The sequence below is a fragment of the Haemaphysalis longicornis genome, unplaced genomic scaffold, assembly GCF_048455015.1.
Source record: "Haemaphysalis longicornis isolate Haplotype H1 unplaced genomic scaffold, Haemaphysalis longicornis Haplotype H1 scaffold_9, whole genome shotgun sequence".
Lineage (NCBI taxonomy): Eukaryota > Metazoa > Arthropoda > Arachnida > Ixodida > Ixodidae > Haemaphysalis > Haemaphysalis longicornis.
The window spans coordinates 127,178,038-127,196,589 of NW_027526460.1; the positions used below are offsets into that span (position 1 = coordinate 127,178,038).

General features: G+C 48.7%; 1 protein-coding gene across 1 annotated transcript in view; it reads left to right on the top strand.

Annotated features, from left to right (window-relative positions):
* Positions 1–18,552, top strand: part of LOC144152791 (uncharacterized) — a 78,371-nt gene that overhangs the window by 29,087 nt on the left and 30,732 nt on the right. The window contains exons 8-9 of the mRNA XM_077684253.1: positions 3,001–3,223; positions 17,102–17,363. Of these exons, the coding sequence (XP_077540379.1) occupies positions 3,001–3,223; positions 17,102–17,363 (485 nt within the window). The remainder of the gene's footprint in view (positions 1–3,000; positions 3,224–17,101; positions 17,364–18,552) is intronic.

Here is an 18,552-nt window from a genome sequence, read left to right on the forward strand (position 1 = left end):
CACAACAGACGAACGCCCTGCCGTCGGCACCGCTGCCTCGTCAGCGCCGTCGCCACGGGCGAATACGGACTGGTACGTATGTGCCGTATTTTTATTACGGTTAATAATAGTTCAACTTCAGTAGCAGTATCGCTTATGCCAGTTGGCCGGTGTCGTGTATGGAAAGCCGTTCGCGCGAGCTCTCTGCTTCGACCAGAAAGATACGAGCGTCAATGCGCGGTGTTTACGGCATTTTTCCTCCAAGGTCAGAGCGCCTCGAACCCGAAAATTCGTCTGCGCGACGGCGAGATGTCGAGCTCGGCCAGGCGGTTGTTTCGTACGCATTGGCGCACATGCTTGCGTGTTCGTTCGGAACTTCAACCGTTTACTCCACCGTTCTTTGTCATAAAAAGAATGTGCAGTATGTTTCACGGGCATTTAGCTCGCTATGCAAACTGTAAGCCCTGCCAAACATGCGTTTGCTTTTGCCGGCCTCCGCCAATCGCAGAGCTTAGCCCATGTGACGGCATAGGTTCTGTTGCGGGAAATGAGCTGGTGGGTCGCATGACCATTCCCGTTTTTCCTAATTATGTAGCTTATTTGAGCGAAGTTTGCGTTATAAGTGGTGTCGTTATGGTTCTAACGAGGCAATCTTTTGAATGAACCAAACTTGTGTTTTCTCTTCATGGCTCCTTTAAGGGGACACGCGGGTTGAAAAATCGCCATTTTTTCGAAATATGTTGTTTTTTTGTTTTCACTTGCATTGTCATCTTTGACTATCCTTCTTTCATGAAAAAAAAGATGAAAGCAAAGTACGAACGAGAACTTGGTGAAAATCGCGTCTGAATGACTCGCGGTGAGCCTAGAAATCACGCAATCAAGCCGAATTTCGGCCATCTTTGAGAGTTTTTGCTGCACGGAAGCATGGCTGGCGGCCATTTCAGTCACTTGAGAGAGGTAGTCAAAGCCTTCTTCTCTCAAACAAACCGCCCGCCAGCTTCGTATCTCCGCATTAAAAAAAAAAAAAAAAAAAAAAAACTTTTCGCTTGTTTTGAGAGCTTCAACTGGGTATTTAAATCACGTGACGTGAAATCAGGACCGCCATTGGCTCTCGCCACTTGTCAGCCGCCATCGCCTCCGTCGTTCTGTTCGCTACTTCGCGCTATCTTTTCTATTTCCTTATCGTGTGTTGCTAATCATGAACGGTGAGGAGAAGCATGACTTTGATCGCCGCAAGTCCCGGTCTTCATGCCCGTACAAGGGAAAGTGCAAGCGGCGCAGCATTGCGACGATTACGGCCAACGCCGGCACGGCGAGGCCTAACGGCGACGCGCCTTCAAGCGTTGCGAGCACGGCTCTACCAGGCGAGGCTGGTTTTATCAGCGACGCTATCAGCTCTATACGCGCATCGGAGAAGAAGTTGCAGCCTTCCAAGGTGGGGAGACAGCCGGCAACGGGAGCGGTTCAGGCGCAGTTATCTGCGAAGTCGACGGTCTGAGTGACCTGGTGAGCGGCGCCTTGTGCGCGATGTGCGGGAAGTACGAACTCATCGTAGTTGAGGTCGCGAACAAGCGGAAGGGCCTCGCATCGGTACTGGAACTCAATTGCAAAAACGTGGAGTGCCCTGCAGGAGTGGCCACTGGTTTATTCTGTCTACTCGTCGCATCGTGCTGCCGCCATCGGCCGCGGAGGCCGCAACCTTCAACTCTGCACTGGAAGTCCCGGTGATAGTTTCGCCTTCATTGTGAAAGCGGTACTCGCTGCACGCGCGGTTGGCATCGGACACGATCGTCTGTCCAGGTTTTGTGCCATTCTTGGTCTACCGAAACCACTGCACCAAAAGACGTTCCATAACATTGCCAAGAAAGTTCATGTTGCGGCCACAAAAGTCGTCTCTGACAACCTTGCTTGAAGCAAGGCAAGTAACTGCGTTGCAAACTGGTCATACTGACGTCAGTGTGATGTTTGATGATACTTGGCAGAAGCAAAGACACAAGAGCCACAACAGTGTTGGTACTGCCATTTCTCTAGACACTGGTCTTTGCCTAGATTTTGAGGTGCTGTCTAACTACTGTCAAGGAGGTTGCAGCCACCACCAAAAGCTTGATGAGCAAGAGGAGGAAGTGTGGCAAGCCTTTCATGCCCCTGCGTGTGAAAAAAATGTCGACTGCTCATCCCATGCCATGAAAACAGAAGCAGCACTGCGCGTCTGGCATAGGACGGTATCGTACAACCTGCAGTTCACTGTAGTGGAACGACCACCGCTCTCGCAGTGTTGTGGTTCAACAAGGGCCACACTAGCTTTGAGCAAGTTCACCAAGAACTGGGAATCTTTCCTTCAGAAGAACTGGTCAGACTAAGCAGTGTAAGTGACCAGCGGCAGATCAGGCAGATGTCTGCCAAGCTGACTGCTGAGTCTAGGTTCCATTGCTGCAGCCTGGTGAAACGGTCCAGTACCGAGGACTACAGCCCCAAGAACCGTGAGGGTGCAACTTATGCAGCAGGAGTGTTCTAGTTTTAGTACCTCAATGTGGGCATTTCCGACTATATCCCCACCAAGTTTCATGTTGTTTGAGCAAGATTTCTGAATCTGCCAAAGAAATAAACTTTCAATTGCGTTTTCCTCAGTTTGTTGTTTTTGTCCATTTTCTGAGTTTGTGTGTGCACACTTATTTTCCCACTTAAAGTTGTCGTATCACGATGTAATTTTGCACATATGTTCATTATAACACGTAGAGTGCCGAAATCTTGTTAATTATGCCATTTGTCTCTTTCGATATTTCTGACAGTCATAAAACAAAAATATGCAGAACAAGAAAAGGCACACTACCCGTCAGTGGGTAGATAGATAGTAGCCCTGCAGTGGGCGTAGATAGGCTGATGATGATGATGATTCATGTTAGCACCCAGATCAGCCACCATGTGGCAAACGTTCTTCATTTCATTCCGTACGCCACTGTACGCGTCCGTCGTCTTGGTCTCCACAGTGCGGCAGCGAACTTCGATTGTATGCACATGCAGGTGACGACAGCAACGTGTGCCGACATGGCGCGTGAGCGCCCGGAGAGCCTGTGGCTGCCCGGTGACGTGGTGCACGGTCGCGACCGGCAGCTGGAGAACGAGGCGCGGTCGGCCGTGCGGCTGGCCAACTTCCTCTCGGGCTTCCTGCAGACGGTCGACCCCAAGGAGCTGTTTGCCGAGTTCCGGGTGCCCGACCGCTCCCTCACGCCCGACCAGATCATTGGTGGGTTGTTTAGGCTGCCTCCACGATGCGTGAGCTCGTGAGCAGTAATTAGTGCTGTTAAGAAACTTGCCAAACTGTTTCCTTAAGAAAAGTTGAAGTGCTTTGTTTGGGCTCTATCTTTGTAGTTCTTGAAAACCACTCCTTGTGGGATGGAAATGATAAAGCGGTTTTCAGGACAACATGTGCTGATTCTTGCTACCGTATAATGCGGAATATAGGTCGAGGCGGAATATAGGTCGACCCCCTTACCTTGTAGCCGAAAAATGCCAAAAAAATAATTAGGTAACATCCATGTTTTTATTGAGACTATAACTTGTTTCGTCTCAGATTACTCATTTAAAACTGTCTGAAGTATTGTCAGACGACTGCTTCTGGCTCGCTGTCGTCCACACAGCAGGTCGTCTTGGGTGCAGTCCAGGCACTTCTTAACTCTTTGCGTACCGGGGGAAAAGTGCCGTTTTTTGTGGGTTCCGGTAATGTTTTTTTTTATGAAAAACCTGTTAGGTGAAAAAATGTATAAAGCACACGAAAATGAACCTAAATAGATTCTCTTTTTATTGACATAACTTTTATGAAATTGTAAAGAGAGAAAAAGCAAAATAAAAATTGTCAAATCAGACATTTTGGGCAAATTTAGCACAAAATTGCGAAAACGCTCTTTATAACTTCAAAGAAAAATTTTTAGAAGAAATTCTGAAATATACAAATGTTTTCTGCATTTCTTGACAATGTTCTCTAAAAAAATCAAAGCCCTAACTTTAGCGGTTTCTGAGCTGCAAAAGTTTGTTTACAGCGCGTCAAAACCACGAAGAAAAAAAGCTTTTCTCGATTGTTTTAGGTAAAGATTTTTATTGCAAAAACTCCGTTGTCGAGGCAGCAGCGAGTCTTGGCCAAAGGATGTGGAAACCCTGCAGATAAGATAGAACCATGCGTGACACTGATAAACCTCGCGAACCGTCAGCGGAGCACTCAAAGAAAACCGGCTACACTAGAGAAACAAGCCGCTCGCTTACCTGTTGGCGGCCGCGGATGTTCCGGGCTGATTGTCGTGATCGTCACTGTCAAAACTCAAGTCTGACTGATCGAAATCATCGGAAGAGTCACTGCTGCTAGTAAAGTCCCGAAAATCTACCGAAGATTGAGTAGAATCTCGCGATTTGCGGTGTTTGGGAGCAAGCGTCGAGCTCGCGGGGGCGCAGCCATCTTCCGCGGCAACTACGCCGCGTATACGCTTCTCCCGGCGGGCTTTAAACTGCCGCCACCTGGCTCAAAAAATACAAACTACACAGCAAATGAAAGCTTATTTCTTGTGCTACACGGTAGATGGCGCCAAACGTTTCAAAGCGCCCGGCGCGACTTTCAAATCAGCGTTTGAAAACTCCGATCGATTTCGATCGCTCATGATCGAAATCGCGCGTGCGGTACGGAAAGAGTTAAACACTCGCAAGACAATGTCATCGTGAAGCGAGGGCAAAGCATGGGACACTCGTGTGCAGACCGGAGCGACAGCCAGTCTGTGCAGGCGGTCAGCAAACATCTTGGGGTATCCATTCGTAGAGACATCGCACGACACTAGCGGACAAAATTTGCCCCTTTTGTAGAGCAGCACAGGTGCACAGAGCAGCGCCCATGAAATGATGCCTTCCGAGCGTTGCATACCCAGAGCTGCCCGGCCCTTCAGCTAACGCCGCTAGCAATACTTCTTTTGGTGATTCCGAACTGGCGCAAGGCGGACACATCATTGGCCTTGGAAAACCCCCAACTTTTCTTTTAAATGCTGCTGTGAACTCGCACCAAGTGCCTAAACTCATTTTGAGCAAGAAGGAAATAGCACGCACACATTCGCCGACAGTGAGAGAAGCAACAAAACAAAGATGGCGTCGCATACGATTGATGGTGGTGGCGATGGTGCCCTTGCGGTGTGGATGGGCTCAATGGGCTGCCCGGTCGCCACATGACAACTGCCAGTGACTGCAATATAGGTCGAGGGGTGACTTTTCGGCACATTTTTCTGTAAAAAATCTCGACCTATATTCCGTATTATACGGTACATCTGCGCAGACTAGAACACCCAAATACAGTAGCCGAGTGATTTTTCAGACCTGGAGGGGAATGAAAAATAGTCCGAATAAAAGAGCAGTCGGAAAAGTCTGTGAGTCATTGCACCTATGGGACAAGTGGCTCTCGGGAAAGTCCGAAATATCCAGCAAGTCCAAATTTTTGGAGCCCGAAAAAACGGTCGGCAACTGTAGTCGGAATGCAAGTGCTGGCGAGGCAGAATCTTGAGGCAAGCTAGACTTGTTTTTGCGAGTTTAAAGGGTAACGGTCGGACGTAACGTCAATAAATTCATACTTGTCAGGTTTTCCGAATTCTCCTGGAGACTCCTGAATTCTGATTGTTTTGTGCGATTGCATGATTAAAACAGAAATCCCCCGAAAGTGCACCCGTGTGTTTCACGAAATATTCCTCCAAGTATGGCCGCATTGCGCCGAAGCTACCTGACAATCCAACCCAACCCTATACCAAGTGACATCGTTATCAGTGAAGAGCATAAAAAGCGTGAAATGGAAACTGTGCGTACCACAGCAACGCTGAACGTGAGAGACAGTTCAGCATAGTGGAAAAAAATTGCACCCAGGTTCGAGCACACATGTTTGACAACCTTCTCTCGCGTTCTTTCGGCAAAGTGTCACGGGGACGAATGTTGTTACACTCGACAGTATTCCCAGGACTTTCTGAAAAGGGCAGCTTCAGCCACTTCGAAGAGCTAGCACATGACCAGTGGTGTAGGTTGTGCTTGGACGACACAGTTCGGTTCCTGCTCTGTTGTAACTAAACTAAAAATCCATGTAAAATATTCCATTTTGTTAATACTAATTCCTCCTCGTCTTCTTGTTTTTCAGGCGAGTAACATGAACTCATTGTATTCCCCCCCCCCCCGGTCAGGTCTTCCTTATGTCATGCCAGGGAACCCGGCACATATGATAAATTTGAAGGTGCAGGGGTGAAGGTTTTCCAAATTGAGCCTTAGCAGTATGTAACTGGGAAGTTGAGCTTGAAAACATGCCAAGCAGTGTGAAAGTCGCTGGTCACCAAGCTGTGTAACAGCAAGCTTAAAGGAGCCATGAAGACAAAATACAAGTTGAGTTTATTAGAAAGACTGCTTAGTCCCGATAACAATTACACCAATATCATCACAATCTTCAAACAAATAACGGAGATATTAAACAACACGTGTGAAGCAGTCGCGACCCCCTAGCCAATTTCCCGCAACTTTTCTATGACGTCACGGAACCTTATTTGTGCGATTGGCGGCCGCCTAACTGACCTGTCGCGACGACACATGACTGGACGTCTGTAATGGGGCCTCTGGTTCCGTTTGACCGCATCACTTGAATGCTAACGTGCAGTTAACGCACTGAAAATTATATTTTATTGTTGGCCCGTATGACGTCATTCTTGCTCATAACACGTCACTGTGGCGCAAAATCTGAAAGTTTTTAAACACTTCTTGCTTTTTTTTCGTTAAAAACATCTTTTGTGGCTCTAATGGTGCTGAGTGGGATACTGAATCCTAGTTTTTTCAAATTAAATGAAGTTGTAGTTTCTCTTCATGGCTCCTTTAATCTAAGGCTGTCGCATGCCCGATTGAGACTATCGAATGCGTACTGTAATTGATGCTGTACACGTATCTGTGTTTGCAGCTACACAATGTGTCAAAGCCAGTGGGGATGTCAAGCTGATGCATATCCGTGTTTTTAGCCAGTGGGTGTTTTGGTGCCATCAATTTTTGGAACCTGATTGCAGTTACACCTTGGATCCATTTTTCACGTAGTGGGCCTCATACCGTATTTACTCGCATAATCTTCGCAATTTTTTTCCTGAAAAATCAGTGTGAAGTTAGGGGGTGGGATAACCATCACGGCACTCTCTCGAGAGAGGGCGCCACGTACCAGAGCGGGAATGCTGGGTCGGGGAACAGCCGAGCAGGCAGTGGAAAAACATGGCTACCGTGAATAAACGTGCGTGTTAACAGTTCTCGCTCTAGGTGTCTTCGGTAAAACCCCCGACAACACGACATGGTGGCAGCGGTGAACAAGAAGTCGCCTAGCATCTCGTGAGTGCCACGAAACGACCAACATGCCGGACGGAAGAGACAACGACGCTCAACAGGCAGCGGCAGTGCGCCCGCACAATGGCGCGAACTTTTTCAACCCGTTCGCCGTCGAACTGCCAGAGAAGTTGGACTTCCGGGACCCAAACGATTGGAAACGTTGGATCGCAAGGTGGGAACGTTATCGCGTTGTGTCAGGACTTCACCTCCGTGACGCGGAAACACAGGTGAACACGTTCGTGTACGCGATGGGGAAGGAAGCCGAAGACGTACTGGCGTCACTAAGCCTGACAGACGCCGACCTCGCGGACTACGCAACAGTGAAAAGCAAGTTCGAAGGACACTTTATACCCTGCACGAACGTAATCTTCGAGAGGGCGAAGTTCAACCGTCGAAAGCAGGAAGCGAACGAGTCAGTCGAAGCGTTCATCACAGACCTACACAAACTCGCCGAGACGTGTGAATACGGTTCACTGAAAGACGACCTCATTCGCGACCGGTTGGTTGTGGGACTTTTAGACCTTGGACTAAGCGAAAAGCTGCAGCTAGATCCCAAACTCACGCTTCAGTCTGCTACGAAAATCGCACGGAACTCTGAAATCGTCAAAAAGCAACAGAGCGAGCTACGAGACAGAACAGAGCACGGTGCTGCGATCGAAGAACTTGGACGGTCAAGCGAACGCCGGAACCACGGAAGAGTGCTGCGGAAACCAAGCAAACCTCCAACTCTCCACACTACGAGCAGAAAATTGTGCAAGTGGTGCGGCAGTACAGAACAGCATTTCAAGAGGCAGTGTCCAGCCTTCGGAAAGCTGTGTAACAACTGTGGGAAAACTGGTCACTTTGCAACAGTGTGCTTGTCGGGAAGTCAGCAACCGGCAGGGCAAAGAGCAAGGGCACCCAGCACCAGGAGAAAAGGGGCAGCAAACACAGAGGAAGTGTTCCTTGGAGAAGTCAGCAAGGCAGACACCCTGGAACCTTGGTTCATCGCTGCACTCGTGAACAGTTGTCCTGTCCACTTTAAAGTCGACACAGGAGCAGATGTGAGTGTAATCCCTGCTTCACAGTACGACGGCAGCCACATGGAAGCACTGAAAACTCCAGATAAAAGACTCTTTGGGCCTGGCAGGACACCCATCAACACGAAAGGAATGTTCAATGCAACAATCTCGTGGGAAGGCAAGTGTGTTCAGCAACAGATTTTTGTAGTGGAAGGCTTGCAGACAGCACTGTTAGGACGTCCAGCCATACGTGCTCTTGACGTATTGTCACACCTGGACGCAGTTGAGGCTGGCAAACAAAGCTCAGCACGCAGAGCATCGTTTCCCGAGGCGAGGCCAGAGTTCTGCCAACTCTTCACAGGACTTGGCCAAATGAAAACTGTCTACAAGGTAACACTCAAAGCAAATGCTACGCCTTACGCAGTGACAACGCCTCGACGAGTAGCAGTCCCACTCCAGCCTTAAGTCGAACAAGAACTACAGAGAATGCAGCATCTTGGAGTGATCCGGCAGGTTTACCACGCGACACCTTGGTGTGCGCCTATGGTCATTGCGTTGAAACAGAATGGAGAGATCAGGATCTGCATTGACTACACCGAGTTGAACCAGCAACTGATCCGGGAAAGGGTCATCATGCCTACAGTTGAAGAAAACCTGGCAAAGCTGGCAAATGCTAAAGTTTTCAGCAAGCTTGATGCAAATTCTGGATACTGGCAGACACCCCTCGCACCAGAGTCCCAGGACTTGACCACATTCATCACACCGTTTGGCAGATTCCAATTCCTGCGTCTTCCCTTTGGCATTGCAACAGCCCCAGAGTTCTTTCAGAGAGAGATGCTGCGCATCCTTGAGGGACTCCCCGGAATAGCGTGCCACCAGGACGACGTCGTAGTTTTTGGGAGAGACCAAGCTGAGCACGACGCAAACCTCACAGCAGTGCTTCGGCGGTTTAAGGATGCAGGAATGACTCTCAATCCACAAAAGTGTGAATTCAGCAAACGAAGAGTCAAGTTCCTGGGGCACATCCTTGACGAAAACGGCATCGCTGTTGACCCGGAGAAAACTGAAGCCATTAGAAGGATGCCACCGCCAGAGAACACAACTGAACTCAGGTCGTTCCTGGGCATGGTAAACCAGCTGGCAAAATTTCTCCCGGGACTTGCCGACAAGACCAGGCCACTCCGAGAGCTGTTGCTCAATGAAGCTGCTTGGTGTTGGCACCACCCTCAACAGGAAGCTTTCGACCAGATCAAGGAGGATCTGACGACGACACCAGTGTTGTGCTACTATGATCCACAAAGACCTCTGACGATATCAGCAGACGCCTCCTCGTATGGCTTAGGGGCAGTTCTTCTCCAAACAAATGACGAGGGCAAGCGACAGCCAGTGGCATACGCTTCCAGGGCAATGACGCCGACTGAGCAAAAGTACGCCCAGGTGGAAAAGGAAGCACTAGCCACAACGTGGGCGTGTGAGCGCTTTAGGATGTACGTGCTCGGTCTGCAGTTCAGCATAGAGACTGATCACAAGCCCTTGGTGCCTTTGTTTTCAACAAAACGCATTGACGAGATGACACCACGTCTGCAGCGCCTCCGCATGCGTGTGCTGGAGTACAACTTCACAATTTCACACATACCAGGAAAAGACATGCACACAGCTGATGTGTTGTCGCGCAAGCCACTACAGTGCTCCGGCAAACACCTCGCATCGGTCATAGAAGAGTACGAACTTCTCACAGTTGAGCAGCTACCAGCATCGACTGAGATGTTGAACAGGACAAGAGCCGAACTGCAAAAAGATGCAATTACGTCACTGGTCATGCACTACTGTACCACCAAGTGGCCCAAAACAGAAACGCTGTCTCCTGAGGTGCGCAAGTATGCTAGTGTCGCCGATGAACTGTCAGTCGTACAGGGACTTCTACTTCGGGGCACAAGGATTGTCTTCCCCCCCTCTTTGCACACAGAAGTTCTGCAGCGACTTCACACGGGACACCAAGGCGTTGTGAGATGCCGAGCAAGGGCACGAGAGTCTTCGTGGTGGCCAGGAATCAGCCAGGACGTAGAAACGTACGTGGGCAGATGCCCAACCTGCACGGCGCACCGTCCAGTGGCACGAGAACACTTGCTTCAGACACCACTTCCAGAACGGCCATGGCAATCGGTGGGCGCAGATTTGTTCTACCATGAAGGGAGGAACTACATAGTGGCTGTCGACTACTACTCAAAGTTTTTCGAACTGGAAGAGCTTAGCGGAACACAAACCAAACATGTCGTCCACTTCTTTGGCGATCTGTTTGCTCGTTATGGCATTCCGGACATCTTGAGGTCTGACAATGGTCCACAGTTCAGCTCACTTGAGTTTCTCCAATTCACAAGCAGGTGGGGAGTAAAACACGTGACCTCCAGCCCGCATTACGCACAAAGCAATGGCGAAGCTGAGAGAGCTGTCCAGACTGCCAAGAACATCCTCCGGAAATCTACGGACGTAGCGGAAGGCCTTCTTGCTCACAGAGCCACACCAGGTCCAGAGGGTTACTCGCCAGCCGAGCTTCTGATGGGCCGCAAGCTCAAAACGAATGTCCCCACTCTTCCTGGATCCCTTCAGCCGAACTGGGAATATCAGCATCAGTACCGGCAAAACAACGAAGTCATTCGTAAGCGCGAAGCCACACACTACAACAAGCGGCGTAGAGTGAAAGACAGGCCACCGCTAAAGCCAGGTACAGTTGTCCAGATTAGACAAGGGAGCCAACAACACGGAACCATTGTTGAAGCCTCCAATGCACCGAGATCTTACATCGTGCAGACGGCCAAAGGAAGTGTCCGTCGCACAAAAGCACATCTGCAAGCGATACCAGAACTTCCACCTCCGGTCCAAGCACAGAATGGCTACACAGAAGCAGCCAACCACACCACCCGCAGTGGTCGAGCCATTAGACCACCGCCACGCCTGAACCTGTGACCAAGTCGAGGACTTGTCTTTCAAAAGGGGAAGGTGTCGTGTCGATACAACCATCACGGCACTCTCTCGAGAGAGGGCGCCACGTACCAGAGCGGGAATGCTGGGTCGGGGAACTGCCGAGCAGGCAGTGGAAAAACATGGCTACCGTGAATAAACGTGCGTGTTAACAGTTCTCGCTCTAGGTGTCTTCGGTAAAACCCCCGACAACACGACACAGTATAACCTCGTTACAACGGATCTGCTTGCAACGGATATTCGGATACAACATACCGATTTGCGATGTTCGGTTGGTCTTCCTATCTGCGCCATTGATTAAATTTCGTTTACTGCGGATTCTGTTACAACATACATTCGGATATAACAGACCTGTTTATAACGTTAGCAAGTCCATTTTTACACCTCTACAGCGGACTTCTCAGCTGAAGACAACCTTTAATTTCACACTTTTCTTGATTTATTAGCAGCAACCACAGCAGCGGTAACGCGGCAGTGGCCATTTTGCCACTGTGCTCGCTATGGCTCGGATCGACTTCTCTATGGCTCGACTTGGATCGGTTTTGGATAGCGCCAAACGGGGAACTTTTCGGTATCTACTGTAGCCAGCATGGTAGCCAGGCCAAGCCATGCCAGTTTTCGACGCCATCTTGGAGAAATCGAGGTTTGGTTTGCTGGTTGCGGCTGCTTGTTCGATTCTCCGTCTCCACACGCGGTCATTCACCGGGCGCTGTTGGCCTGACGCACGGCTACCATGGATGCCAACGTTTCAGCAAACGATCTGCCTTGTAAAAGTTCAACGACGAAATGGAAGCAAATATCGCTGCAAGAGAAGCTTCAAATCATCAGTTGCATAGACAAAGGCCAGAAGCAAACGGACGTCGCGGAGCGCTTAGGACTGTCTAAGCAAACTGTCAACTCGATCATCAAGAAAAGAAAGGATATCCTAGCCAAGCAAGTAACGGGTGACCTGCAGCCAAAGAGGTTCAGGCTCCGAGATGCTTCGTTTCCTGAAGTTGAAGACGCCCTTCTAGTATGGCTTCGCGACACCCGTTCACGCAACATCCCCGTCAATGGGTTTTTATTGCGAAAACGTGCCGAGCAACTTTCAGTCATTCTAGGCCAGGATGACTTCAAGTGTAGTGAAGGCTGGCTAAACCGATTCAAATCGAGACACGGGATCTCCTTCAAGTGCTTGTCTGGCGAGTCCGCCAGCGTTGACGACTCCGTAGTCGACGACTGGAAAATGCAGTCACTTCCAGCGATCCTCGAAGGTTACGAGCCGCGTGACATTTTCAACGCTGACGAAAGCGGGCTGTTCTATAAGATGAGGCCGGGCAAAACATACGGTTTTTCTGGTGACCCGTGCCATGGAGGCAAAAGGTCAAAGGAGCGCGTCAGTGTTCTTTTCTGTTGTAACATGGACGGCACCGAGAAATCGAAGCTGCTACTCATAGGCAAGTCGAAGAGGCCTTTGTGCTTGCGTGGTGTTTATGTTCCTGTGGAGTGGGAATCCAATGGCAGTGCTTGGATGACCAAGGTCATCTTCAACAAGTGGCTGCTCAACTTCGACAGCCAGATGGCAAAGCAGAAGAGGAAAGTCTTCCTATTCTTGGACAACTGCTCAAGCCACATGCAGATACCAGTGCTTCAGGCTACCAAGGTAGCATATTTTCCTCCGGGAACGACATCGAAGGCACAACCCATCGACCAGGGCATCGTGCACTCGGTCAAGTCTCGGTACCGCACTCGTCTCACCGAGCGGCTGCTCTATGACATGCAGCAGAAGAGGGAGTCAGTGATTGACCTGAGGTTTGCTGTTCAGGTCCTGTCTGCTGTTTGGGAGCAGATTGAAGCTAAGATCATAAAGAACTGCTTCCGCAAAGCAGGCTTTGTCCTCGAAGATGGCGAAGATCTGGACTGTGTGGTGGCGGACGCAGACGGACCAGACCCAGGGATGTGGGCAGCTGCAGAGGAAGCTTTTGGCCCGCAAGATTTTGCAGCATATGTGGATGCGGATTCCGAGCTCGTGAGCACGGAAGAGATAACAGACGAAGAAATTGTAGCACAAGTAGCGAATGTTCCTGTTGATCACGAACTAGATGAAGATGAAGAAAGCGACGAAGACACTGCACCTCGTAAGGTTGCAACTGCTGAAGCGTTGGAGCACATTCAAGGCCTGAAGTCCTACTTTGAACAAAACATGGCACCAGATGCAGTGCGTCGTCTTGTGCTCATGGAAAGTGACATAGTGTCAAAGGCTGTCACCCGCGCTACTCAGTCGAAGCTCACTAGCTTCTTTTCCAAGGCTTGAATAAACCACTTGGAAATCGCTATGTGTGGCTTGTAATTTGTACGGTTATTTACAAGGTATGTAGGTGTAGGTTTTTCATTAGCGAATTCAATTACCGCTTTTTTTGGTTACAATCTCAATGATATGTTCAGCTTTTCTGGCACACATTCACATGAAGTTACTGGCTTTTTTTCAATCATTCATATTTCCTTATACACCTTCATTCAGTGCTGTTTTTGTGTTTCTAATTCACCGGGCTTGTAAAGCAAAAACCGGAAACTGAAACAATTGTGAGTTGTTAGAGGTGAAACTTTTTTGCTTGCCAAAAACTATCACTGTTGAGTACGTGGAGTCATGCACTTAAAGTATGCGTAAGTGATGTTTGTGCAGTTGAGGGGTAGGATTTAAAGCTTAACAATGTTAGTACAACAGCTCAAATGTTTACATACGAAATTTACCGTTGTTGAAACAAAAGAAAAATGAGTGCCCAAATAATATAGGTGGTGGTATCTCCAAGCTTAGCAACAAGACCTTCGTTTAGTTCATATTGCAGACAATTGAAACAAGTCTAGGTTGAAGTGGAGGAATGGAATAATATCAGTGAACGAAAAGATTGAGTGAGTTCTGTACGACAGCAACACAGCACTCGTGCATGCGATTTTCTGACATACTTCATAGTAGCAGAAGGATGAAAACGCTGAAAAAAACAAAATCATTATGATGGTTTGTTAGCTGTAATTACCAATCTGTTTTTGTTCTAATGATCTTGAAAAATGACCGGCATAGTTCCATTGTTTCTGCTTTTTAATAGTTGAAAATTCCGAACTCTTGTTATAACAGACTTCATACATGATTATTTCGAAGTCTGTAGTAACAGTATCTGGATAGTTCATACTTCTTTTATAGCAGACTGAAATCGTGACCACTATGAAGGTCTGTTGCAACGAGGTTGTACTGTATTATAGATCACCAAGCCATTTCCAAGTGGGACTTATTGTTGTAATAAAAGTACAAAGTTGACATAGGCACGAAGCACAATACTTTATCCGTTGCGGCCAGCCGCCGCCTACCGTCACCATCCCACGTTTGGTAGTTGGGTGCCCAAATGAGAACAGTCTTAGTCCGAGTCAGTGTTGCCAACATTGTTAAATGTTGTCTCGTCGTTACCTCCGGATTCCACACTGACTTTAGAGGCCTTGTCTCCATCCCACACCGAGTGGTCTTCAGTTGCATCCAGAACATTCGATGTGCCCGTCTTCTTGAAGCTCTTGACGACGACATCTGCGGCGGCCATTCCCCACGATTCCAATATCCAGCTGCACAGCATCTCCATCAACGGTTTCCTTATCTTGCCAGCCGGCGTAAGAGCGTGCTTGCAATCCCCTCTGCGTACAGCCTTCGAACGTTATCTTTGAACGGCTTGTTCAGAGACATGTTCAAAGGTTGGAGCATGGAAGTTGAGCCACCTGGAATGACAGCCAGCTCAGTGCGGAGCTCCTTTAACTTTTTGCTTCTTGTTGGTCGCCTTCAGTTCCTCGTGCGGCCGTCTCCAGTAGCGCACGCTGAACTCGTAGACACCAAAGGGCCTGCTTGCCATGCAGTTGCCGCGCTCTACAGCGTATTCGATAGCTTTCAGCTTGAAAGCGGCTGTATAACTAGCGTACCACCCCGTGGCGAAGCAGCACCGAAACCTGCACTGAACAAAACGAGGAAAAACTTCTCGAAGGGGCAGAAAGCGAGCTCCAGACTGCTGCTCATCTAGTGAAGGGACGACCGGACGCTGCGCGAACGCCGCCTAGTGGAGTGCGTGCGAAACCGACCCAATGACATTGTGAATGGCGTTTGAGAGATGGCGCTAGGTTACCATGCACCTGGCACACCTGGATACACCGCGCGCTCCGCCGAACGGAGTGGTGCGAGCGCATGCGTCATGCGGGTTTTGCGAGCAGATGACTTTCGCCATTGCAATTTTGGGGGTGCGAGGATTATGCGGGGAAACAAAAAATCCTTTTGGCAGCTCACATTAGGATTGTGAGCATTACGCAAATGCGAGAATTACGTGAGTAAACACGGCAGTGCTTTTGCACTAAAACAGGGTGAATCTAGTGTCATGTAGTAAACATGGGAGTTCTAGTTGGTGCACGGTAGAGATGTGGCAGGTATTGGCTGTAATTGCGCGTGCAAGTTGGGGAATTTCTTATCATTAAGGTTGCATAGTTTTGGTTACTGGATGATGTGTTTTCCATGCACTACAGTCGAACCCTGCCACAGCGAAATGCACTGTGCATAGACAAAAGTTAGTTGTCTTGGAAACATTGTTGTTCTGGCAAACAACAAATCGAACTTGGGAAGAGAATGGCAAAGCTTCACTTCGCTTTATTCACTCCACAGCAGCATCACCATTAAGTGATTGACACTGACGAGCTGTTTGCACAGCATTGCTGAGTGGCTGGCACTGAGTGGTCAGTTTCTTTGCGGCAGTGCCCTGGCCGCATGCCACCAGGATTTCTGCATTGTACACACCAAGCGCTTGGATGCGGGTTGGCACAGATGTGCCATGAGTGCCAGCATGTCCAAAGACATGTCACTTCAGTGTGTACTTTCAATAATCACTGCAGTCATTCAGGGAACGTTCTATCTTTACTTTGCACCTGATAGGGTCATGCTTACAAGCACAAACCTGCAACATCAATGCTACTGTATTGATTCGAATATAAGGCGAAGTTCTTTTTTCCAAAATTTGTAGTTTCATAGTTACACCCCGCCTTATATTCGAAGCTCAGTATATATGTATATATATATACATATATGGCGATTTTTTTTTTATCTGCAGCCTGCACCCTCGCCTTTTAATCATGACCGCCTTATAACTGAATAAATGCGGTACATCAAAGTGGCGGCTGAGTGGTAGTTTTGTCTCAGTATGGCTTGGTTGTTGCTGATCTGCAAGTGAGCTTTTTTGAAAGTCGATCTCATCTACATCGTCACCAATACCAAACACTCACACCCTCCAGAGCAGTGGAAGCTGGTGTGTCGGAGCTATTTAGTCTGGAAAAAGTGGCGATGTTACAAACATGTGACTCGGTGAGTGTTAGTTCTCAAATAAACCACAAGTTCTAATTTTTTCATCATAAAAATTTTTGGACTTAAACATTCCAGAGAAAGTCATTGAGAATACTGATTTTGTGCGTGGACTCTACGTATGATTCATGGGGAGTCGTAAATACAGTGAAACCTTGTTAAACGGGGACGCGAAGAAAATGCATACTAACCAGCACTACGGTTTAACCGAATGCGTTTGGTTAAAGGGAAACCAAGTTGGGGATTCCACTTAACTACGTATGAAAAGAAACCGTTGCCTATGCGGATACAGTCCACTGTACTTCATTGCAGTGGGGTTCAACTTTGCTTTTGTGTACGGCGTACCACTCGTGAATTTATGGAGTGTGTTGAATGCCTACCGGATCAACGCTAAAATACTTGCGTCCTTCTCCCCTGGCCGTAATCGCAGGTGAGGCGATGTCCCTGGTGGCCGGCAACCAGAAGATCCTTGGCTGTGGAGTCTTCTTTGACCGGAAGAAATTTGACGGCCGGCCCCTGTATGCGCCCTATGCGTACCGGCGGTTCCGCAACGAGCGCCGCTTCTACGTGGACGACATGGCACGCTTCCGGGGCGGCGCCTACCTGCAGGAGGGCTTCTTTGCGCAGCTCAAGACCCGCTGGGCCGCCAACCTCGACGACCTGGTCACCTACACCACCAAGATCCGCATCAGGTGGGCTGCACCCTTCGCTGCTCTTCGAGGGCATTCACGCGTGCCAAAACTCTGTTAAAGGGGCCCTGAAACAGGTTTTGAACACGATCAGTAACCGCATGAAAATGTGAGGGTATGGGCGGGGACATTCGAGGCAAACATTGCTTTTACAGGAGGCTCTTGGTCGCTCTTCCCCCTACCGTTCACTTAATTTTGAATTGCCGCCATTTTTTGGGTTGCGTTTACATGTTACAGAGCAATCATTGCTGCTGTTTGTTAGCTTTTTTTCACATACTTTCCGCAATGCGAGGCATTTTTCTTGCTTTGTCTGCTTCCCATTAACGACAACACTGCTTGATAATTAGTGTTGCCTGCAACACTCTTCTGCTTGGCCATGTTCTTTTTTTTTTCTTTTCTTAATTACACATCTTGTCGGAAGACGTGCGTGCACCTTATGGAAAAAAATTGGGTAAGCTGCAAAATCGCATACATCCCTTGTGGGTTGCAGCTATGCCTGTCCAAACATCTTTTAGAACGGTGCACGTATTAAAGTGTTTGGCACAGTTGACTTCCCACTGCTTTGTACCTAATTGTGCCTCCTCCTCAAGAGGATGGAAGGACTGAATTGTGTAACAATATTTACAAAAGCACAAGCTGCCGCTGTCGGCCAGCTTCCCCTCGCATTGCATGCATGCAACACATTTCTCGAGACTGAACTGTTCTCTTCACCCATGGACGCTTAGTTTATTGCAGCCACATCAGGCAGTAGGAGTGTGAAGCGCATGTATATTGGAATGCATTGGTTTCAATTCGCCGTAAAAAAGTTCTGCCAAAATCGCAAAACACTGTTCAAATGCAACGTTGCGAGCAGTCTGTGGTCACCTAGCAAGAGTGATTGTTGGAGGTTTTCATTGCGTGTACAACAGGTGTCTTGTACTATACTCAGGGGTGGAACAGCTGCACAATTTGCGCCATTGAGCTCCAAACTGGTTTACCTGTGCCATCCTGTGCCAAACTGCCCCTATTGCGCCAAACTCGTTTATCAGCACCGTCCTGTGCCGCAGAGCCCGCATTGTGCCTGAGGTACAACTGCCATGAGGCCCCGTGCTGGAAAACTTGGCTGAAACATCATGTTTTCAGTTTCGATGCGGTTATGCTTTCAGTTTCATGGCGGCTTTGATGGGTCATGAAATTTGGCTTTTGCCACACC